General features: G+C 46.3%; 2 protein-coding genes across 10 annotated transcripts in view; one reads left to right on the top strand and one right to left on the bottom strand.

The window, feature by feature from the left end:
- DAB1 (DAB adaptor protein 1) overlaps positions 1-11,518 on the bottom strand; it is a 207,560-nt gene extending 196,042 nt beyond the window's left edge. For 6 of the 9 annotated variants that reach the window (XM_066325411.1, XM_066325415.1, XM_066325416.1 and 3 more), the window contains exon 1: positions 11,209-11,518. In XM_066325411.1, the coding sequence (XP_066181508.1) occupies positions 11,209-11,299 (91 nt within the window). In that variant the 5' untranslated portion in view covers positions 11,300-11,518. The remainder of the gene's footprint in view (positions 1-11,208) is intronic. The other 3 variants (XM_066325413.1, XM_066325417.1, XM_066325419.1) reach the window with 1 other exon arrangement.
- Positions 1-22,841, top strand: part of PRKAA2 (protein kinase AMP-activated catalytic subunit alpha 2) — a 330,475-nt gene extending 307,634 nt beyond the window's left edge. Inside the window, exon 10 of the transcript XR_010744269.1 lies at positions 22,829-22,841. The gene's annotated coding sequence lies outside the window, so the exon portion shown is untranslated. The remainder of the gene's footprint in view (positions 1-22,828) is intronic.
- Positions 22,842-23,796: the final 955 nt, after the last annotated feature.

The raw sequence follows: 23,796 nt of genomic DNA, 5'->3' as shown, positions 1-23,796 counted from the left end.
CTCCCAACCAGGTTTTCTTGTGTCAGTCGTTCAACATGTTCCTGTGGGTTTTTTTTTTTTCCTCCCTTTACTTATTACCTTTTCTGATAGTAAAGACATTGCAGATGGGCATCAAACTGTGCAAAATGTAAATTATGATTGGGTAGAGTCAGAACATAAAAAAAAAAGTTATTTGGATGCATTTTTTTTTTTTTCCTAAGGACCACAGCACATATGGCGTGCTAAAAAAATGTCTCGTGTTCATTAAGGCTAAATGAGACAGGTTAGAGAATCATGGGCACCAAATGGAAAACTTGGGCAAAAAAATGCTGGCTGGCAACTCATTCTGCTGATAATATTTTTTGGATGTTTCCCTCCTGCCCTCTCCCCTTCATTTTTTTTTAAACTGCAAGGACATTTTTGCAAATATTTCACAAATATCTGATGGCTGTTGCTTAGGAATCTGTCCTCCCCGCTGTGCCTTCCTCATTTGAAGGTCATAATCTTCCGTTTGTGAAATCATAATTATCTTGCTAGCCAGTAACTCTGATGTCACAAATGGAGGATTATCATGACTTCAATGAAAAAAGCAGCAGCAGGAGAAAATGAACTCGGCCACTGAGAGCTTGTTTGCCTCCCCACCCCTCCAAAAAAAAAAAAAAAAAAAAAAGGATATAGCTGAGAAAAATATCCTCAGAATGATCTCCAAATAGACTATTTTCTGCATGGCATCAGTGCCTCTCCCAGAATATGAGGTTAATTCCTGCCTTGTGCCAGTTTAATGCAGACTTCCACTTTATTTTAATGCAGAGCAGGTCTTATATTTAATGTAATAGCAGAATCTTGCTGCTTCTTGTGGAGCTCATACACAGACCTCAGAGTTCTTCCATAAAAACGAAACGAGCCTCCCTGTAGCACTCAGGAAAATAAAATGGCCAAGATTCACCACAAGGTCACCTAAACCCAGGGCTTTACTACTGCCAGATAATTTGCCACTGTATCAAAAAAATACCACAAATAAACACTGCCTATCAGATTAATAAAGTCTTTAATGGCCCACTCTCCTTATTGCTTTTTTATTAAGCACCCCTGCCAACCTAATGCTAAAAACTCACTGACTTATTCAGTGACAACTTCTCTCCCCCAAAAATCACAGAATCCAAAACGGGTTGGGTTGGAGGGGACCTTAAAGACCACTTAGTTCTGAGCCCCCTGCCATGTGCAAGGAAACTTCCACCAGAAAGGGAGTGAATCTTCCACTAAAAATGAGGGAGAAGAGAGACCACAGCAGAGCTGGGACCATCCTGATGCATTTTCCCAGAGCAGAAGACACACAAAGCCCAGACACGATTTAGTTGTTGGAAACACGACTGGGATGGCAGAACTGATTTTCCTGCAGGACAGATGCTCTGGGAACATGATTCAGCAACTCTGAGTGTCATTATTTTGAATAAAGCTATCAATGTTTCTCCTGAGGAGTTTGGAATACAAGAAGATTTCTGCTGTCACTATAAATGCTGGTGGCGTGTCTCCTGGGCTTCAACCAATGTACATTTCAATGTTCCTGCCTGCTTGAATGAGACATTAAAAGAGCTATACTCTGAATTCCTGATGTTTTATAGAAATATGAACTAACAGTGCAGTGACACCAATCTGCTGTCTCTTCCCATTGCTGCTCTCCGTGTGCAGAAGCAGCAGTGCACAGGGACCAGCCCCAAATCTGGGAAACACGGTGGATTCTGCCACAGGGACGAGAACAAAAGTTCTGAACGCTGGAGGTGGGTTTAAAGGGGGGGAAAAATGCAATTCCCTGATCATAACCACATTCCATGGCACCGGGCTTGTAACTCTGAGGGGAGGAAGTGGCAGCTCACAGAGGAGGTGCCTTCCAAAGGCATCTCACAGCAACAGCATCCTCAGCCTCCTGGCTGCAGGGGAGAGGGCTGGGGGAAATAAAAGCACAACAGCTGGAGTGCCACAAGCCCCTGGCCCACTGAGCACACCCAGTGCTCTCAGTCATCAGGAGCAGCATACGGTGGGCTGGTGCCCGTGCTGCCTTTCTCTGCCTGCCCTGCTCCTGCTCAAGGTGCAAGGAAACCAGGAGAGAGGAATGCTGCACATGTGAGCGCAGAACTGCAGGGGGAACAACCATACGGGGCCAGGAGGGTGTGTAAATTCTTTGCTCCCACATCTTCATCGAGTCTGAAAGCTCCGGAGGCGCCAAAAAAATTACTCAGTTTTGTGTTTGTGCGGTCGAAACCTTCCTGTGCTTTTTTTCTCTGTTCTCACAGCGGCTGAGACGCCCCATCGTTGGTCACAGGCTCCCAAAGCACAGAGCACAATACCACATTTATGAACAAGGTGACAACCACTGGGATGGCCCATCCTACCTTGAGGAGCACCCCACAACCTCTCTCCGATTCACAAGGCGGAGATTTGTGAAATCAGCCCAAAGAGAGTCAGACAAATACCCCAGACTGTGCAGGGTGGCCCATGGGTGCCCAGAAGTGGGAGATGGCTCCTGAAAACACCTTTCTCTTGGGCAGCTCAGCAGCAGCCACGGCTGCCAGTGAGGATGGCAGGCAGGGAGCAGCGTTGGAGCAGCAGGAAAAAACACAGGGATGCCATAGGACAGGAGCCCAGACAGAGGCACAGCGCTGCACAGACATCAGCTGAGTGTTGCCAGGACCTGGGGAACAGCAGGACCTGGCACTGGGAACGCTGCACAAAACGCACACAAGGACAAAAAGAGCAAAGTCTTCCATTCACTTCTGTCCAAAGCAGGATGGTGAATTTCTCCTAACACTTAAATTGCTTTTTGGCTGTGAAAGGTGACACAAGAAATGCCAGTGCTGCCAGAGGAGCTGGGGATGGTGACAGGCACTGCTGCAAGGGCGACTCACGGCGAGAGCTGGGGAGAAGTGACACAGGAGTTGGTGTCACAATGTGGAGTTAACCTTTGTCACCTCCGTGTTCAGCCAACTTCCCCCTTTAATGAAGCAGCTTGATTTATGTAGGAGTCATTTGCCTTCATAAGGAAATTATTAAATTATCATCTCTTTTTCCCCCCCCTCCAGATTTGTCACTTGGAACGTGGTAATTGGTGTTTGAACCTGTGGTGGCGTGTCACCAAATGAGTTCAAACAACGTGTTCCCTGCTCTCCCAGGACAGGGAAAAATCCTGCTGCTGCTGCCTCTGGATGCTGATGGCTGGGAATTGCAGATTATTTTCACTCCCTGGAGGACACAAGGCTTAACAAGAAGTGGGGAGCAGCTCAACCTCGGTGACTGAAAAGGGATCTGGCTCCAAAGCTCCATCTCGGTTCAGCAAACCAGAAATCCGAGGAATTCAGTGAGGACCAGCTCCATGGCTAATGTCAGACGTGTGTCAGTACACTGCTGAATCAGATCCTAATCTCCCACTCATCCCAAAACATGAGAACCATACAACCATGCCAAGAATATGCTATAAAAATAACTGCTTTTAGTTTAAAAAACTAAGTTGTAAAACACCCACAGAGTTGCAATTGGTCTTAATCTCTCTGCAAGTTTCCTTTTACATTAGACCCTTGTTCTTCATTCACAATTTGAATCAAAAAAAGTACTTTTGTTTTAATTAGCTTTATAAATTTGCTGAGCTAAATGAATACAGCAGTAAAATCAAAACTGCAGAAAATGTGTGTAATCTCAGCAAACTTCCTTACTTCTGGAACAAATTGTAAACCTAAAAATTAATTAATTACATTTATTAATTAAAATCATTGGAATGAAGTTATTTGATTAAAATTATTTGAAATGCCAAGACGTGAAAACTGCGAATTAAGCTGCCACAGCAAATCTACAGCTCATTTTAATCCACTGCAATAGCCCCAGCCACAAAATTCTCTGGTGAGAGTTGATTTCCAGAGAAATCAGCTGCTGTGTGGAGACAAGTGGTTCCCACGTGGCCAAAGAGAGTGGAAGAGTTTTAAATTCATTCTGTGACACCAACTTGAGACTTTTGTTCTAGATGATAATCTTAGTTTTCTCAAAACCCATTTCAGGCAAAGTATGACTTAAACTACACTTTTTCTCCTTGTGATGGCTCGGTGTCAAAGCACTGTGAGTGATGGATTAGCAATATTTGATTTCAGCTTCCAGGGCATTAATAATCATGGGAAATAACTCTTTTTAAAGCAAGGTTTCCTTGCCCACTGGCTGCTCTGCAGATTGCTAGGACAAAACCAACTTTTAAATGCAGAAATTGTATTTCAGCACAGCTCTGCCAGCTGGCCACACCATTATGCACTGAATTCCTTCTACTTGGGCTTCTCAGAAGGAAAAAAAAAACAAACCCCTAAACTGAATACGTCTTGGGAATCTCAATTTAATTAAGAGGATGACAAGAGGAGAAAAAGGCAGGAGGGTGTTTATGACCAGAATAAATTTCTACCTGCTCTGCACTGATACACCTCTGCCCATCTATTGGTGTGTTCTAGGGAAAAACCTGTGCTGGAGGACACCAGCACCACAGGGACCTGTGTGAGCTGAGCAAAGGAGACAAAAATCTCACTCTGAGCTGCAGGAAAGGGAACAGATGGTGCAAACATTCACACACACACACAAATTCACACTTTTTCACGACACAAGTGCTTAAGCTTCAAAAGGTTATGGCTGGAGCGAGTCGTTCTGGATTCTCCACCAAAACTGGAAAAGGACTGCAGCAGGTGAGGAGCTGAGGTGGAACAGGGGCTGAGCCACACACAGACTCTCTCTCCACAAACTCACACACACCAGGGCTGCTCTCCAGTTCACTGAGCACTTCCATGCACATCTCCAGAGCTCCTGCAGACCCCACAGAGGTGTCTGTCGGCACCAGCATGGCCTCACCGCGCACACAAACAACAGCCCAGCACCCACAGATGCTGTATCGAAGAACATGCACGCAGACTGTTCTCTAGAAAGCACACTCCATCAATAAAACATGTTTAATAACCCAAGAAAACCAAACAAAATAAATAAACCATGCTCCTGACTGGCAACCTCCTCTGCAGAAGAATCTGTAAAACACTTTCCAGGGTTTGCAAAGTGCCTGCCTGCAAAATATTTTGCATGAGGCAGTGTTACTCCTTAAACAGCTGTGATGGTGCACATGGTGCAGCAGCTGACAAACTCCCTGCTGGACAGTTCTCCTGCTCTCCCACCAAACCAGCTCAAACGTCAGCTGGAGTCAGTGCTCCAGTTTATAACTGCAAGGGATGATTTATTAGGAAAAAAAAATAATAATGATGGCTGTGTTTTCCCCCTGCTGGGAGTCAGCGTGGTCCTTGTGAGGTCAGGAATGCGTGGCCAGCCTGTGCCAGCTCACTGCCCAGCCTGGCACATTCCCTGCAGGCCATTAAGGGAAGCCTGAAGTGCTGAGTGATGTTCTCACAGCTTTATATTTCACTTCTGGACGCTCCTCTCACCTGCAGAATGGAGTGACACGAGTCACGCTGAGGTCTGAGCTTATTCTGGGTTTATTTCCAGCTTTGGATGAAGGGCTGAAGCCACCCCAACCTGTGCTGGTGCTGGAAGTGATTAGGCAGCTCTCCTGTTCCTTCCTGCTGTGAGGGAAAGGTGGGAGATGGGGAAGGGGGTGAATGTCTGGTCCCAGGCAGCAGGGAGATGTCCCCCTGGGATGCAGCATGAGTGCAGTCTGCCGAAAACCCCTCTGAAGCTGCTCTAATAAGGCTCTGCAGCTGCCTCTGGAAAGGGCCTTCCCCACTCCAACTGCTCTGTGTGGGTGGGAGGCTCATTCCTCTGGGAAGGGCTGGCAGGATTAAAGCCAACCTTGTAGGAGGTGATTTCCAGAGTCAATTTGTTCTTCTCTGCACTTTTTTATTCTCTGTATAAAGCTGAGCACACAGGAGAGGAACCAAACCCAATGCAGCATCACTTAATTTTTCTCAGGACAGAATCTCCCTTTTTCAGTTAAAAAAAAAAAGAAAACTCCTTTGTAATTCCATCCATGCTGCAATCTGCTGAATTACCGGAGTGGATTCTGGATAGAAAACTCCTGCTCTGGAGCAAGCCCTCATTGTACTGCACGCAGCCTGCCTCATTTCACAGCCAGAAGTGCTGCTGCATCTTTTTGTCCTGCTCTCCCCCCAGAACTCAGGCACTCTTCAGTTGGATCAGGTGGGAAGGGGCGTGGGGAGGGACAGGCTGCCAGGGTGCTCCAAAGGACCATCTGTGTGGGCAGGGAATGCACCATCCCAGCCAACCCAACACGGGAACATCTGTCTGCCTCCAGCTCTTCACCTCCTGCAAAGGTCACGCACCATCGCTGTGCCGGCCGTGCCAGGCACTGGTTAAACACAGAACACCCCAGAAGCAGCCTGTGGGGACATGTTCTTCTTGTCTCCAGCCGTTTTAAAAGCAGAAAATGCTGCCTAATTGAAAGGCGGAGTGCCCTCCTGCGTCTCTCTGCACAGGGGGTGTTACTGCGGTCAGTCAGGTGTTTGTTTGGGGAGAGCTTCCCTTGTGGGTGCAGGACCCCACTCCACACTGCAGTGGTTATACTGTCTGCTCTGCCTCTATAAATCTCTGGATCATAAATTTTGGGATTAAGCAAGCAGCCTGACTTCCCAACAACAATATTGAAGCAAGGAGCTTCATACTATTAACACACTATCAATCACACACTCACAAATAAATCCGCAGAGTAACCCAGAGACAACAATCTCCCCCACGCTCCTCATGGATTTTGTTATGGATAAACCAAAGTTTCCCACTCCGCACTTTCCCTTCCCAAGACTGCTTCCAGCTCTGATGTTTTTTTACATTCCTCTGAGTAACTAGTGCCAATTTTTTTCCTCTTTTTACCAGCAACCAAAGCAGCAACTACGGAGGAGTCCTGAAATCCTCAGCCTTGTCAGCACAGTCAGAAGTGTTTCCCAGGTGGCATGCAAGAGGAGAAAGATGGAAAGCTGTTCAGTTACCTCTCTGGTCTAACATGATCTGGAAGGTTTTGGACCCATCATGCTCTTAAAAGCGTTTTGTTAACACTTTATGGCCTTTTTGGGGAATATTGGAGGATGCACCACCTAAGGAACAGAACCTTCATCTCAGAGGAAGACGAAACGCGCCCGCTCTCCACGTGGCATTCAATTCCCAAAAGCAGCACTTACTGTCATTTTGATGAGGCTTTTGATGCCTGTCTGTACCTCTCTGCCTTTCCAGGTTCTCCCTCTCTCCCTCATCCCCGAGGAGCAGCTCGCCAAGCGGCACCGCCGCTGTTGGCGCGGCCACGCTCGCTCCCCGCCAGGCTCTGCTTTTCCAGGGTTTGTTTTTCACACCAGCCCCTGGTAAATGAGGCCGGCGTGACAGACCACTGGCTGGATAATGAGTTCATCCTCCAGACCCACCGAGAGCCAGGTACATCCCTGGCCCATCTGTTCTCACGGCACGGCTCCGCGTTTGTGAAGAGCGCGGCGAACGCCCGGCGGAGCTGCTGATGTGCAACAGAGCCCGGGGTCGATGGCCCCTGCAACACACACTGCAGAGCCAAAAAATGGGAAGAGACAGAGCTCTGGGATTGCTTCAGAGCCGTTGCTGGAAATGCATCAACTAAGGAAAAAAAAAATAAATTAAAAAATCAGGAGTAAGAAAGCCTCCAGAGGGCCGAAGCAAATCTTGTAGCACGCACACGGCACAGGCACAGTGCTGTCCCTCGGCCACTTCTGTTTCCTCTGGGGTTTCTAAGAGAAATAAAAGCTCCAGGAAAGCCACAGGTCTGTAAACAGAAGTGGCCAAAAGTCAAAGCAAAGATCTAAAGAGACTAGAACAAAAAAAATGACACTTTAAAAAAAAAACCAAGGCAGGAAGTTTATCCACCTTTGACAGAAACTGGCACACCTGACCTCAAAAAGGAAAAAGGAAACAAAAGCAGTTAAAAAGCCTAGATACCATCTGCAAATAATTTTAGAGGCAAGGAAAACTGGTACCATCTTCAATTTGGAGAAGGGATGAATAAAAAGTGATGGGGCATTGGTCTATTTGAATAATGAATAATTTAATGAAGATAACCTGAACTCTGTAATGTCCCACCTCCTCAGGATAAAAGTGTGGCAGCAGATGACTGACAACACCATATTTCAAATTGCTTTTGGAAAAAAAAAAATCCCCTTTGTTTTTAAACACGTTGTCCCACAGAATGTGCTGCTGGTTGACAAGAACAAGGGGCAGGTGTGAGTGATTCCTGGATGCCTTGAGGCTGCTGAAGGTCAGGAGAACATCCTCGCTCACATCCAACAGGACATTGTAACAGTGAACTCGCACCGTTAGGTTGGGATATGAGCCAGCTATTAGCAGGCAGAGCTTGCTCCAGGTAAATCCTTCCACAGCTGCCTTTTATCCCCATCACATTATTCCTCCTGACACAGGCAGCACTGTCCATATAGAGCACCGGTGCAATCCAATATGGAAATCCTATTTAGTTGTGCAATACATTACTGTCTTCTCTCTGACCGTACTAATGTCTGAATTAAAGTGTAATATCTCATGGCTGGAACCTTTCTTTAATTCATACTGAGGATCCCTCACACAATCTATGTGCTGAACAAAGTAGTAAATTCACCTTAACACCTTTATGCTTTCCCATAGTCTTTAAATCATTCATATCCAGACTTTCTGTGTGTTCCGGTGAAAATGTTTCTAGCATGTAACTTTTCCATTAATGGTTTAGGGAATGAAGTCTTTGAAGAGAAAGCTCTGTCCTTTAATCACTGGGAGAAGGAGCAATGCCCACAGTTCACTGCTGCAGGGTGAGCCTGGAGAAGCCCCTGGGCCCTGAGCCATCCTGGAGTGAGGTCCCTCTGCGGAGTGGCTGGGATCAGGTCCTGAATCCATCCCCAGGGGACAGCACACACTGCAGATGGCTGGCTGGTGGGGTGGCATCTTCCTCCCTTCACCAGTGTGCTTCCCCCGTATGGGCAAAGACCGGAAAACTTCCCTTTCTCTCACAAAATGTGAGTGAAACCCTCCAGATGGGACTTCCCTCAAACATCAAATGCAATTATTCAGCAAGATTTGATAAAACCTTGAAATCAAGTTCGAGAACAGGCTCCACTGCATCATCTGCAGGAGTTAAGGGGGGTGAACAACAGAGCTGCCCGTAGGAAACCAAAGACTCACTGCAGTGTACCTCATTTCTGAGACGTCTTCCAAAAGCAGCTTCACTGAGATGCTGCACACCCAGGCTAAAATCACCACTGACTGCAGGAAAATGTAACAAAACCACATCAAGGGCTTTGGCAGGGTTGTCTAAAATTCAGATAAAGACCCTCCTTTGCAAGGACGCTGCGCACCAAGACACTGAAGCCTTTGGGGTATTGGTGACACTGACTGTCCCTCTCTTTTCCCAACTACACTTTTCTCCATGAACTCTTTCTCCTCTGTGAGTCTAACCCAGAGCTAGAAGGTCCCATAATCAATGCTACAGAGGCTGGAGGAGAGGAGGGGTTGTTAAACTGTGAAATCTCTCAAGCTGAACTCCATCAGTGTGTTTATCCAGGACATGAAGCCCCCCATGGGCAAAAGCCTCTCTGCTTTTTGGGGGTCTGCATGAGCAGTTCTGGAGCCACCTGCCACCACTGACCAGGAAGTGCCACACAAAGAGCTGACAGAAACAGAGTCCACGAGGCAAACTTCTCCTGTAGAGACTCCAGCTTTCTGCACAGCTGGGAGAAGGGACTGCACCAGCAGCTGACTGAAGGCTTATCCAAAATTCTCGTGGTTTCTTTCACCCAACTATTGTTCCCAGTCTTGCAGGGAACATTTTGTTGAAAGCACAGCAACTTGCTTTTGAAACAGGAGGATATTGCAGGCAAATGTTAGCACAGTGCCACTCTGTGTTTTGCTTCCTCAGCTATGCCAAATTTCTGGCCTGAGTCCAGACCCTCAAAGACAATGGGTTCTCCCCAGTGCCACGTGTTACCACAGGTCTCTCCCCGCTTCTGAACCAGCTCTGAGAGGCTTTGTCCTCCTGCAGTGCTCTCCAGCTGCTCCCACCTTCTGCCTCCAGCCTCTGACCTTTTGAAAGCTACCTGGGAAATCCCACATTTGGTAAGAGACTTTTTAAAGCAAACAGTTTACATATGATTAATTCTTCCTGTAGAACCTCAAAAAAAAACCTCCTTCCTGATTAGCAAAGGTCACTGAATCTCAAAAGTTAATGGCAGACACTTCAAATGTATTACAGCCCTCCATTAAAAAATGATGTAAAAAATGAAGTAAAACAAAGCTGGGTTTGTCTGGAGAAAATAGATGTGGCAGAAGAAAAGGCAAGAAGCTGGGGAGGTACAAACTGGAAAACTGATAGAAGAGCAGCTGTGGGTCAGTCTCAGGAGCTGGAGAGGAATAGGGTAGGACCTCTTGCCAGAGCAACCCCAGATACAGAGAAATAAACCTGTATCCTAACAGTGAGCACTGCTGGAGCTCCTGCTGGAGTCACTAAGCAGTGGGATATTCTCTGAGTGTTTTGAGGGTGCACTTTCCCTATGAAAGACCCTACAAAAACGTGAAGAATCCTCAGTCATCTTCCTTCAAGCCATTCTCTATTAGGCAGCCATGACTTTGCTAACCTGACTGATTCATAATTCATAACCATTATCCATGCTTAACAATTACAGTGTTAATATTTGGGTAATTTAGAAGTGCCTTTCTCCAGCAGTTAGCCTGTGCCACTGCATAATGCACAATTTAAGTGTTTATGAACAAAACTGTTCTTTCCTCTTTCTTTTCCTTCCCCATTCATACCTCCAAAACGTTTTCAAAATGCTAGCGAAAAGAGGAATTTGAAGAGGGAATCTCGTTACTTCAAGGCAGAATTAAAAAATTATAAAATGCATAATGCCCAATTTATCAATCAAAGCCAACTGCAGCACAGACACACTGAAAGCCCTTCACTCTCTAATCACTAATAGGTAACACTATCAAATTCAGCCCTACACTCTATTAGAATTGCAGTAGAAAAGCACTTAGTGTAATGCCCAAAGACAGCTCACCAAATACTGTTCTCTTGGCTCAAAGACAAGGCTGAAGATGTTAAGAATTTGAAAGCTTCCTTAACCAGTGTGCTTTATCAGTATGCCCAGAAAACGAAATAAAATACCTACACACAATTTCTGCAGATTAAAAAAAAAAATAAAAATCTAACTTGTATTCAGCCCAAGGACTGTGACTTGTTCCCCCAGATTTGTGAATTACCCGTGGATGTCTTGCTGTCCCAGTTGCAGAGCCCATCATCTCCCCGCTGCCAACCGCAGGGACCATTCCCATCCCTTCTTTCTGACCACATTGATTTCAGGCTTGCTTGTAGCAGGTTTTTGTTTTGTTTTGGTTTTTATGTCCTCATTTCCTAATTCTTCATTTTCCCCTCAGTCTCCCAGGCACCACAAATGCACACTGTTGGCAGGGCAGGGATGAACTTCATCCAATCTCCTCTCTCAGTTGTGCCTTCTTTCCTTGACCTCCTCCGCGGGAAGGACAGGCAAAGACACCAAACCTCTGTGACCAGGTCCAGTGCTCATCCTCTGTGACCAGGTCCAGTGCTCATGTCCTCTCTTTTCATGTTATTTTACACCTCAAACTTCAGATTTGCTCAGGTTTTCTTACTCTCCAGGGTAAACACCAACAGAGCATCGCTGTGAAGCACCCAGAGCTGCAGCAGGAGCACCCAGCTGCAGGCAGCAGCACAGTTGTGGTGGGGGGGGATGTAGCAAACACCGAGTTTACACACAGACAGACACTGTGAGCTGGTGACAAGTAGTACAAAGACTTATTTGATGCAAAGACAGAATGACTGCATTGCTTATGTCAAAAAAAAAGATCAGTGGGAGCATAACAACAGAGCATTCTGCATGCTACACACACCGCATAAAGCGCAGAAAATACTCTTCATGTTCCCTGCGCTTTTCTAGCCTGGTTTCTCAGGAAAAAAAACAAGAGCTGTGCAATTGTTCTGTCACTCATTGCTTCCCCAAATAACTTTTGAACCTGTTGGCTGATCTCAGGTTTGACAGATAGGCCGAGGTCTCAAAGGGATCACATTCCTATCAGACGCGTGAAAATAATGGAGACTCCAAGCGGAGCCTTTGCCGAGCTGCCCCCTGCGCCGTGCCCGCCTCTGCTCTCAACCCCAGGGGTACCAATTAGGCCACGAGCTGGAGCAGCTCTGCGGAGCAGGGAACAGCTGGGGGAATGCTGCTTACATCTTCAGACAACGCTCCCAGCAAAAACATCCCAGCAGTGTGCACTCCGGCCGCGGGACGTGCCCAGGGGAGGGCTCAGCGCTCCGGCCACAGCTCACAGATCCATCCTCCTCCGAGCACAGGAATTCGCAGCAGGATCCCAAAATGCCAGGGCATCCTCCCTTCCAAAACAGGGCAGCAGCTGCCCATAGCCCCCTCAATATCACGGGGATAACCAGCATCCCTGTGGCCTGCTCCTCATCTGCTCAGGCTGCTAAAGCTGTGACGCCTGAGCTGCCCTTGGTGTGTTTGGGCCTTATTTTGTCCTCAAACTCCACGTGACTGGTGGTGTCTGTGAGCCCCCGTGTGCCATCGGTGCCAACACACCCCCAGGGCTCACCAATAAAAGGCATTTCTTCCCTCACCCTCCCCTGCCTGCCCCTCAGAGCTGCAAACAGCAATTCCAGCTGAGCTCCAAAAGCACACATGAATTTCTTGCTGGCATCACCAAAAAAAAAAAATAAAATAAAATAGGAGAAGCACGGCCTGGCAAAGAGTAAGATTTCTGTTCAGTTTTAAGTGTATGACAGGGAAGCTACAGGACTCTCATTCTAATAGCCAATGCTGCTAATTAAAACTGTTTTGGAAGATCTGCAGCCAGCACATAAATCACCCCTCTATATGCTATAAATAAGAGGCAGATACGGAATTGAATAGCTCCCATTTGTCAATGGAATGAAGAGATTTGATTGTGTCTTTTTGAATAATAAATCCAGACATACCTAGCAGGGCACGGAGAGTTGCTCCAAGTGTCTCTTTTATCAAACAACAATGATTATATTATAGGGTTTGCATTATGGGCCATCATCCATTTCTCTTGTTTTCTCATTTATTGCTGACATCCTCCCTCCCTGATGAAACATTTTGCTCTGCACAGAATGTGTTCATGCCAAGATCTCAGGAGCCAGGCAGGAGCAAACACCACTGAGTCTCCCGGTGCAGTGTGCACCTACCAGGATGTATCCCAGAGCAGAAGGAGTTTTGTAGGGAAACTGAGCTGTGGAAGCCTGAACACATGGTTTTTTCCACCCTAAATACCCAGGTTTTTCACCTTAAATACACAAGTTTTACACCCTACCCTTTTTTTCCACAGTGCTTCTAAAGGGCACTCAAAATGCACTGGGTGTCAGACAGAGGAGAGTCAAATCATTCTTATTGGCAACGAGTGTCCATTTATGCAAAACAATGCAGAGAACCAAAGATAAAGTCCTGAAGGTCAGCTTACAACATCACTGAACAGTGGAAACTCCAAAGGCATCTACATACAAGAAGCAGATTCTTAATAATAATAATAATAATAATAATAACAATAACAATAATGATGATAGTACCTGGCTCCTGTGTGGAAATCTCTTTTCAACCATGAACACTACATCCCACTCACAGCGACCATGTCCTTCTCACTGGAAAAGAAAACAAACAAATGGGCACCGATTAGAAAAGGGCATTTATTAACGCTAAGTTCAGAGTAGCTTCAAATTTTGCACATGCACTCATAAAACAGAAGATTTAGGATTCCCTGTCACACGGAAGGCTGCAGAAGGTTAATTGAGTTCACTGTAGAAGTATCATTACCTCTATAACGCACCTAAGGAAAAAAAGCACAGCAGTCAGGTTATGAAGATAGATTTATTTTAAGCCTTTAAAACTATTTGTCAAATTTTTGCCCTCCAACAGGGTGAGGATTCCTCTCGCTTTGTCCCTAAATTCCAGTGCAGCCGAACAGCAACTCCCACAGCATTTCCTCCGCTGTGGGTTTCACACCTTCCCACAGAGATACCCTTGTTCCCACCCGCTGAAAATCTGAGACGGAGAAGTTCCTGACCTCTGGCATCTATTCCCATTTTCCCAAAGGAAAAGCATTCTCTGGGATGGGCCACAGGATTTCCTCTCCTCTGCTGAAGGAGCAGCTGGGAGAGAATGAAACCAGCTCAAGGGGCTGCAGAGAAATTCCTACGGGCTGTGCCTTTTCCTTTGCTTCTGCTGGGGCTTAAAGTGGGGAGAAACAACAGGGAAATCTTCCCATTTTGGATCCCTCATCGTCCCTTCCAAAAAAAAGGCAGCAGCTGCCCACAGCCCGCTCGATATCACTGGGATAACCAGCATCCTTGTGGCCTGCTCCTCATCCGCTCAGGCTGCTAAAGCTGTGACCTAGGCGTGCTTCTTTTAACGGTGAATCGGGATGGGTTTGTTATTTGGGGGTTATGTTTGCCAATAAAAAAAAAGGAAAAGGCTGAAAGAATTTGATGGCTATGCAGTTACTCTGAAATCCCAGCCCGAGGTGCTCACCTGGCTGGCTGCCCTCCCCTTGCTCCCTGGAGCCTAAAAATGTCCTGGGCACCACCAGCCAGGCCACGGCTCCCGTGTCACCAGCTCTGCGAAGACTTTGCAGTCACTGTTTAGTGCCTGATGATGACACAAAAGCTGCTGCAGAGCAATTCACAACGCAGGCACACACAGAGCACAGAGCAGGCAGATGGGACTCAGAGCGCAAAGAGGATAAAACATCATTTTCACAAAATCCATTTGTTCGGATGACCCGAACTCGAAATTAAGGTGTTAAAATCCAAGACAAAGAGGATTTCTGATTGGCAGCCAGTGATGTCAGCCCCTGTGCCAGTTACAGAGGGAATTCGTGTGGCTGCCTTTAAAAAGAAATCATTCCCTCTCTGATGCAGCAGTAAGACATTGTAGACAGCCCATTTGCAGGGGATTACGCGGCACTTCTCAGGTAGTTAAAGCCACTGAGCCTTTCGACCTTGTGCCTCCTAACACTACTGGAGGCACAATCACCCAGGGACACGCTGCTCATCGTGTGTGTCTTATTGCTTAAACAAAAGCCGGCCAACCCAGCAACCTGAGCCCACCACCCCGGGCTCTTTGGCCATGAATTATGACGCCGAAACAACACCGACATAATAAACAGCGCTATTTATTAGCTCGTTCTATGATTTCAGAGGTGACCACGCAGACTGAGAAAGCAGAGGAAGGCTGCGGCAGGCTGGAGCGAAAGCATTTTCTCAGGTCACTGCCCTAAACACAGATATTTCGTGTGCTTGCACAAGGCGAGTAAATCTTTGCACGCCGCAGTCTCCAAGTGGCTGGAATGAATGGTCCCTCCAGATGGGCTCCGAGCTCACTCACTGCCCCGCGTGGGTAATGAACACCAGGCAAGGGGAAAACTGATATCAAGAGCACTTCTAAGAGCGAAAAAGTTAACACCTAAATTGGGAATCGATATATGCTGTAAGTATTGATCGGCAGAACAGGAACCCTCAGGTTTTTGCCTCTGCTGAGTGGATGCTGTTAGAGGCTGAGCTGAAGTTCCACTGAAACACCCTTTCCTTTAACAGGTATTCTTTAAAGAAGCACAAAGCAGCCCAACCTTAGGCTTTATGGAGCGATTGTCTAACCCTTCCATGGGTGCACTGAACAGGTATTCTTTAAAGAAGCACAAAGCAGCCCAATTTACGCTTTATGGAGCGATTGTCTAACCCTTCCATGGGTGCACTGAACAGTTATTCTTTAAAGAAGCCCAAAGCAGCCCAACCTTAGGCTTTATGGAGCGATTGTCTTACCCTTCCATGGGTGCATCCATGCAGAACAACCAGGAACACACCAAACCAGGTGTCAGCAGTGACTTTTTTACTGTCCCCTAGTTTTTGAAGCCAGGCTTTTGCCCTCAAAGCCCAGCAGAAGGCGGCAGAGCTGAGGAGCAGCACCGCTGAGGAGGAGGATGGTGCGGGCATGGCAAGGGCACATCTGGGCCTGGTGATGGAGCACGGGGCGGGGATTTTGAGCACAGGAAAGCCCAGGTCTCATCTCTGCACTGCAGTTCACAGCTTTCCTCACTGGGCTCGCACAAAACTGCCGCTTTGGGACGGGGGGATCCCTGCACAGCGCCCTGCTCTGGTGGGGACACGGCTCCTTGGGTCAGCAGCGGGTGAAGAGCAGCCGCAGAATGTGTCACCCCCGCGCTGTGTATCTGCTCAAAGCAAGCTTTTCCGACACGCTGATGAATGAAAGAGCTGTGAGAAACAAATGTCTCATTGTTTGAGTCTTCCAGCCTGCAAGGAAGCAGGAATTTCTGTGCTCCACATCAAAGAAACACTTGACCCTATGTGATCAATTCCTCCTCCTAATTACTACGCGCTGAAAGACCTGAACTTCTTCGAGGTCTCCCAGGTGAAAAAGGGGCAAGAATATCTCAGGAAAGGTTAGAAAATCCGAACATTTCTATAAATATTTGTTGGGCTGCATTCCTTTAACTTTGCATGATTAAATACAGCCTGCTTCTGTTCTTCCACTTTATCCTCCGGGGAAATTTATCATCAAAATTATTGTACAGCATTCATTACTCTAGCCTCATTTAAAACCTTGCCCTACTTATTATTTAGGCTGAAAAAAAAAAATGTTGCTTTGTATAGTATTTCCTATAATAGTCTCAATCATTACATTTAAAAGATTGCTGTAAGGCAGCTTAGCTTGCATTAGAGGAAAATAAAGTGGGATGCCATAGTTAAGTGTTACAGTTCTAATTCAGCTTTTGTTTCCCAAATCGTAACAACGCAATGTTTCAGTCCCTTAAAAGGCTCTCGCTGCTCATTAGCAGCATCCTGGACTTCAGCCCCTGGATTTCAAAGGGACATCCAGTGGTTCTTCTCCAGCTTAGGAAGTGGTGGGGAAAGGCAGAGGGATGGGAAGGAAGGAAGGGAGGCAGGAGGCTCCATCAGTTCAGAGGTGGGGCTGTCATCAGTGGTGCAGAGAACACACTCAGCTGTGACACAGCAGCAGGGAATGCAAACAAATTCTGTTTGTTTAACCCTTACTCAATATTTCTGTTTAGGACAGAGAGACACGGCTCTTGAAAAGAAACAAATGCAGCGTTTCAATGGAAGGAAAAAAATTAACTTAAATCTCAGTAGTGTTACATGGAGCCTCCTAATTTGGAGGCCTCCTTAACTAATGAGACTTCTCCGATGCTGAGTACCACTGCTGGCCTTTTAGAGAACACCGTGTTCGTGTTTGTCTAATGTTTGTCTAAGCCTTCTGTGCTTCTGAGAAAGCCCAGCTGCTCCTGCACCGCACACACTGCTGGGGACGGCATCAGGGGAAAAGCATCTCCTCCCCATCAGCAGCCCCGCCGAGATCTCCTCCTTCACGGGCTGCACAACCAAAGACTTTTGGTTCTGGTTTGACCACATCCAACTCGAACTGAAAGCACAGCCTGGGCAGAAGCCACTCGTTAACACTGAACGTTTTTTGGAGGTTATGTCATGTATTTACTGTTTAGGTTTTTCTATCCCCCCACACTGCCTTCCCTGGACCTGACTGACCTCAGTGGCTTTTTGCTGCCCCAGACCCGGCTCTCCTTCCCTCTCTTCTCCGTCCCAAATCAAAGACCTGATATGGGACTTAGGAACACACAAGGAACCCGCGGTTTAACCCTCTGTGATGATGAAAATTCCCCAGTAATTGCTAATCTTCATTTCAGGTTTTGATTCCCGATTCTACTTTTCCCTTTCACCCACCCACCTTGTCTTTCTGACTGTTTTCTACAAGGGGCCTTGCAAAAAGACCTTTCAGCATCGTAAATAAATGAGATAAGCCAGTTCCTCTCTCTTCCTTTCGTATTGACAAGTTCAAAGACTTCGAAGAGATTAAGAGAGAAAGAGTGTAAGTGACCTGCTGGGTCATCAAGTCTAGGCTTTCCCTATCACTTCCAGCCATATCCTCACTACCTTTCTCCTGGATAAGCCTGATCTTATCAGCATCTCCCAAACGTTTTCTTTTTTTTTTTTTTTTTTTTTTTTTTTTTCCCCTTTATCATTTGAACCAGTTTACGAGGTACAAATGAAAGCCTTAGTGGTCTGTAACTCCCTGGATCGTTTCCTTCCCGGTGTCACCAGAAGGCATCTTGTCCTTTCTACCCCTCGAGCACACACATTCCTCATCGCCCACAGGAAGGGGAAAATGAGGTGAGTTTTGGTGGAAGGGAACAGGATGGTGGAGTTAATGTTCATCCAAGAGGCACTGCTAACTCTGGTACACGCAAACTGCTGGAAAAATGAAAATTCCTGCTTTATCATAGAATCGCAGGATGGTTTAGGCTGGAAGGGACCTCAGAAATCATTCAGTTCCAACCCGCCCTTGACACAGGCAGGGACACCTTCCCCTGGAGAGAGTGGTCAAGGGAGGGATCAATACTTTCCTTGCCTATTATTTTATCATTAGACTTCACAGATAAATAAATATTATTTTCTTTTCTACCACTAATTGTATGGATTCAGAGCTAATCATGAAAAATATGCAACACCCTGCTGTTTGTCATGCACCAAGCACAGCTCTCCCATAATTCTGCCCAGCAGAGGCTGTTGCTGATGAGTTCTGAGGAGCATCCTCGTGCTGCTGATACTGGCAGGACCGTGCTGTGCAAATGGGGAAAATCAGCCTCCACCAACCCCACAGTGACCCCGACACCCAGCTCTGGGTGCCAGCAGCTGCTCAGCACACCCAGATGCACGTTAGCAATCCCGCTGGCTTTCAGCAAAATCCGTTTGGAAAATCCATAATGCTAAAACGCCCCTGTCGCCATAAAAGGGGCTTTTCCCAGGAGGGAAGTATTTTGCGCAGCCTCTCCCCAGTCATTTAGAGGCATAAAAAGCTTTAGGTCTGTAGCTGGCTGTAAAGAGCAGCAGAGACCTCTCCCAAAAGGGACACTTTGGGTTCAGGACCAGGAGAGGTCAATCCTCTGGCAGTTCCCTGCGCAGGGCTTCAACTGGGGAGCACCCACTAACGCAGCAAAAGTGAAGATTGGAGTGAAGCCAAACAGATCCTCAACACTCAGAGAGGAAGGGGAGAACGAAATTTGGATTTTTTTTTTTTTGTGATGCATTAACTAATTCTATAACTTGCCATACAACTTTCTTTTCTTCAGAAAAAAAAAAAAGACCCAAACGTGCTGTTTGTTTTCTGTGATAAATCGGCGCTGTCCTGTCTTTTATGAAACAAATCTATCTGCGCTTGGATATTCTGGCAAACAGCAAAACCCTTACATAAGCATTTAGACAAAAAGAAGATTAACCAAAACACAACCTAACATGTCTGTTGTGGCCTGACCACAGTTCCCCATTCCCACACATCCTGCGTTGCTGGGCAGGGAGGAGGCAGAGAGCTGGGCATGAAAAACTGCACTTGGGACCCAGAAGTAGAAGGAGGTGTGTTAGTTTTTGTCTTTGTTTCTCACCATCCTCCTCTGTTTTTAAGCGGAAATAAATCAAAATAACTTTTCCCAAGTCCAGGCTGATTGTATCCCACCGTTTCCATGTGACAGCCTTAACAGCACCATCCACTCCTGACCCCCAGATGACTTTCCATCAGCAAAAAGGAAAGCCACCAGGCCTGAAGGGATGGTTGGGGGATTATCAGCTGGTTGTCAGAAGATGATTCACAGAAATCACACACCTCCTCCTCCATCTCAAACCAGAAGCAGTGAGCTGTCAGGCTGGCAAGAGTCTTTTCTGTCCCAGACCTTCCAAAAGAACTGATTTTAAACATTTTAAGCAGAAAAGTTCGAGTCCCAAACTTGAAGGGATACATCTTTTCCCGTGGTCCTGTTTTTTTACAAGAGGTCAACCAGTAAAACAAAGTGGTCAGACCATCAAATGTTTGCTGTGCCTGAGGTGGCTGATTTTGACTTCTGAGTAGCTGGATCTAATTCTCTGTCAGTTCACTGTCACTTTCCCCTCCCCAGCCCCTGAGTCTCTTATCTGTTAAAAATGAAAGGTTTTGAACAGGAGCGAAGGTCATCTCTGCCTGTGCTTCTGTTCCACAGCCAGCGTTGTAGAACAAATACTGATGAGGATCATGATGATAATGAGGAAAATAATAATGAGCATTGATCTCGATGGAGATGCTCCTCCGTTCTACCCAGGCCACTGAGATGAGACTCAGGAATCCCCAGACATAAAGGATGTGTCACACTAAACTTTAATTAACAGCAAATCACAACCCAAATGACATATTCCCCCTCCCTTCACACTCTCGATTTTCATAACTGACTTCTCACAACGAAACTCCAGGGGACATTTGAAGCCGGAGAAGAAAGCAAAAATACTTCTGCCTCCACGTACAGCCGGTTACGCCAAGGGAGTCAGCCAGCCATGATTCCTCTCTGATTTTGTACAGCAACAAACCAGCAGCAATTCAGCCTAGTCCACGGAGAGCCATCAGCAGAGATGAGAGGAGGGTTTGCTCTGGCGCTCTCCAGGGAGACACACTTGGCACTGAGGTGTTTCACAGCTTCCCCTGCTGCTGGTGGCCTCAATGTCACCAAACGATGGCCAGGCTCCCACAGCTCCGTTGGGTGACACTTTTCACTTCTCCAGCATTTTTCCCCACACGAACAAATTGGCCTGGCTCACTTGGTCAGGGAAGCACTGGGAGGGACGAGGCCTTGCTGGCCAGGTCCCCTTGTTCTCAGCAGGGAGCACTGGGGTCACTGGTGGCACCACGGCACGAGCAGCTCGACACCTTTCCAAGGTTGCTCCTAACTCCTGTCAGGATCAGAGGAAATCAGTGCTCAAGGGAAAGTCATGTCGCTGTAAATAATCGAAAAGTAGTCCTCAGGACTGAAATATTTACTTTTCAGATATGATTTTTTTTTTTTTTGCTGGTGGTGTTTCTGTAATATAAATATTTTAATCTTGCTTTCAAGTGCCAGACTTCTCGGGGTTTTTTTCCCAATAAATATGAAATATTTCTTGATTGACACACTTCTCTATAACTGCTCAGACAAGGCACCAGGCAGGCAAACATGAGTTCCCTTTCTGTCAAAGCCTGAGGGGGATCTTGTTTATGAAATAGTGCAACATAGTAGAATTCTTTAAAAGATTTTTTTTTTTTTAATAACTACCATGAAGCCGTCGACTCATTTTATGGACTAAGTAGGAGGAAGCAAGGAATATCTCAGGCAATTCCATGCATTTATATCCATTACATATTAACTCATTTCATATTGATCATAGAAAGAATAAATTGTTCTGATTAAATCAATCTCCAGCGGGATAAGGTCACAGACTTGTGCTATTAACTGCAATTGGCCACTTAAGGAGAAGAGACCAGCAGAATAGTTTAAAAAACCCAGGTTCATCTTCCAATGATAACATATCCCATAAATACTCCCCGTGGAAAAGTTGACACAAAGCCACGGCGAGATTCAGGGTACAACAGGGAATAGATAACGGGAGTTTCAGAGTTCCACGCTGTTGTTCAGACACCTCTCCTCCCTACAAGCAGCTGCTTCCCAATAAAGACCAGCCCCTCCTGACACGGGGAGATTCAGCTGATGAAGCAAAGACTCAAAACAGGAGGAGATGAGGCTGTACAGCCCCATCCCTCCTACATGGCTCTGCATGGGCACAATCAACATTTACAGCACTGGGCAGACAAGCAGCAAGGGATTCCTGATCCTGCCTTTGGGAGAAATAAATAACCATGCTTTTTTTTAAAAAAAAAAAGCAGTGAGAAATAAAAGGCCAAGTTTGGATCAAATTCAAGCAAAGCCAGTCTTGCAAATTGTGACTTAGGCAGCTCGGAGTGCTGTAAGACAGGGATCTGTAACCTAATTGAAGTGAATAGCTTGAAGTGCTCTGCTATTAGGGAATCAAAGCTCTGGCATATCTGCTGCAGTGTCTGTGAAACAGCAATAACAGTGTTTGCCCACCTTACAGAGATAATAGAAGTGGTTACGTTTGTGCAGAAATGCGATCGTGTAAAAAGCACTGTGGTATAAAAGCGCTAAATATTATTATTAGGTGTATGTTTTGGTACTCCAAAAAATGCAATTTATTCAAGCTCTTCTAGTTCTTTGACACTTGTAACAGGCTTCCAATGTGGCTTAAAACCCCTGCTCAAAAATAAACATCAGAATAATGAGCTTTCCTTATTTAATTCACCAAATAGGCACAATAAGCTCATGTTTAAACAAAAAATGAAAAGGAAACTTGCTGCTGTGCCAGAACAGCAGCACAATCAATTTTAATTAGCATTGCTCATTGTGGGAAATGATAAGGTATCAGTCATAGTAATTGGTGGTGTTGACAATTAGTCAAAGTTATTAACATCTCAAGACCCAGGACAAAAAAAGCTTGCTGAATTTTAAATATCCCGAGAAGGCTTGCCTCGAAATCCTTAATTTTCACACGGTCTGAAAATGTTGCTCAGATTTGTTATTTGTTAGTTTCCCAGCAGGGCACAAGGACTGGGATAACACCACCAACCCGACATCGCTGGAGCTTGATCAATCCAAGTTTTCCCAATGCTCATCCCAGACCCTTTCTGAATGGATCAGGAAATGCTCCCAGGCAAGGGAAAGGAGCTGGAGCATCTCCAAGGAGGTGCCATCGAGAAACACAAGCCTTTGGGTGCCCAGAGCAAAGGTGGGTGTGCCACACAAGAGCAGTGGCAACTGCTCCCTGCAGGTATTACCTCATTTAGCGGCCAATGTCGGCAATGCCTCGGCTTCTGAGGAGCTCAGGTGTAAAGTCTATGACAAGACACAGTGTAGGGCACTCGAGGGGTTTGTCCTGGTCTCTCTCACCCCTGGGCAGCCCCACAAATGTCCTGCCTGTGTTTGCTCTCCATCTTCCGAGAGAGGATCTGGCAAAGGAGGAGCTCAGTGATCATATGAACCAGGTGAGCAAAGCAGAGCCCACCTGTGTGCTTCACATCAGAACGGACACCAGGATTCCTGATCTTTCAGGAAAGTCTGCAGGTGAATATCAGGTTATTTTTCTGGCCACCAAGACCATAAATTCTCCAAGGTCTAGCACTTGGCTACTTGCACCTTCATGTTTTATTGGGGAATCCCTGAGGGACCCTGTGAGTAGGTGCTGAGAGCAGCAAATGACCCACCTCAATGAGTTGCGTAAGGATCGCTTATGGACACAGCTGATGTACACAAAAAAAGGCAGAAAAACATTGTCCAAAAAGCATTTGGTTAATCTGACCTGACCACCTGCCCTAGAAGACAAAGATCATGGAAAGACCCTGTCAATTGTTTTCTGCTGGAGTGTCAGTGAAAACTCAATATATTCCACCTCCCACGTCCTGCTGTCCCTCCGTTGTAAATGAGAAGTGTGTGATCCTGCAGTAGCCATCCTTCTGGTGGAAGTAGGTGTTACAGTTTTAAATAGCAGAGGTGACATGTATTACTCATTCGTCCTTTCGCTCGCTTTAATGAGTTTATTTGTATGGAAATTAAAAGCCAGGTAAAAATACCATCCCTGTCCCTAACACATGTATCTGTTACACAACCATGGTGATTCTCCTGACCCTTCTCCTACAACAACCACTCCCAAAACTGGTGCAGCCTTTTGAGCAACAGAGAGAAACACGAGGCTGCCACAAAGGAACAAATCCTGCCTGGCAGATGCTGGCACAAACTGTCAGAAAGCACAGTCCTGAAAGAAACCTCCCCAAAACCCAACTGAGATTCAAAGCAAAGAAACCCTGATTTAAATTCCCTCTCAGGCTCTGGCCCACA

This window comes from Sylvia atricapilla, chromosome 9 (genome assembly GCF_009819655.1).
Source record: "Sylvia atricapilla isolate bSylAtr1 chromosome 9, bSylAtr1.pri, whole genome shotgun sequence".
Classification (NCBI taxonomy): Eukaryota; Metazoa; Chordata; class Aves; order Passeriformes; family Sylviidae; genus Sylvia; species Sylvia atricapilla.
This window is presented reverse-complemented; position numbering and strand designations above follow the sequence as displayed.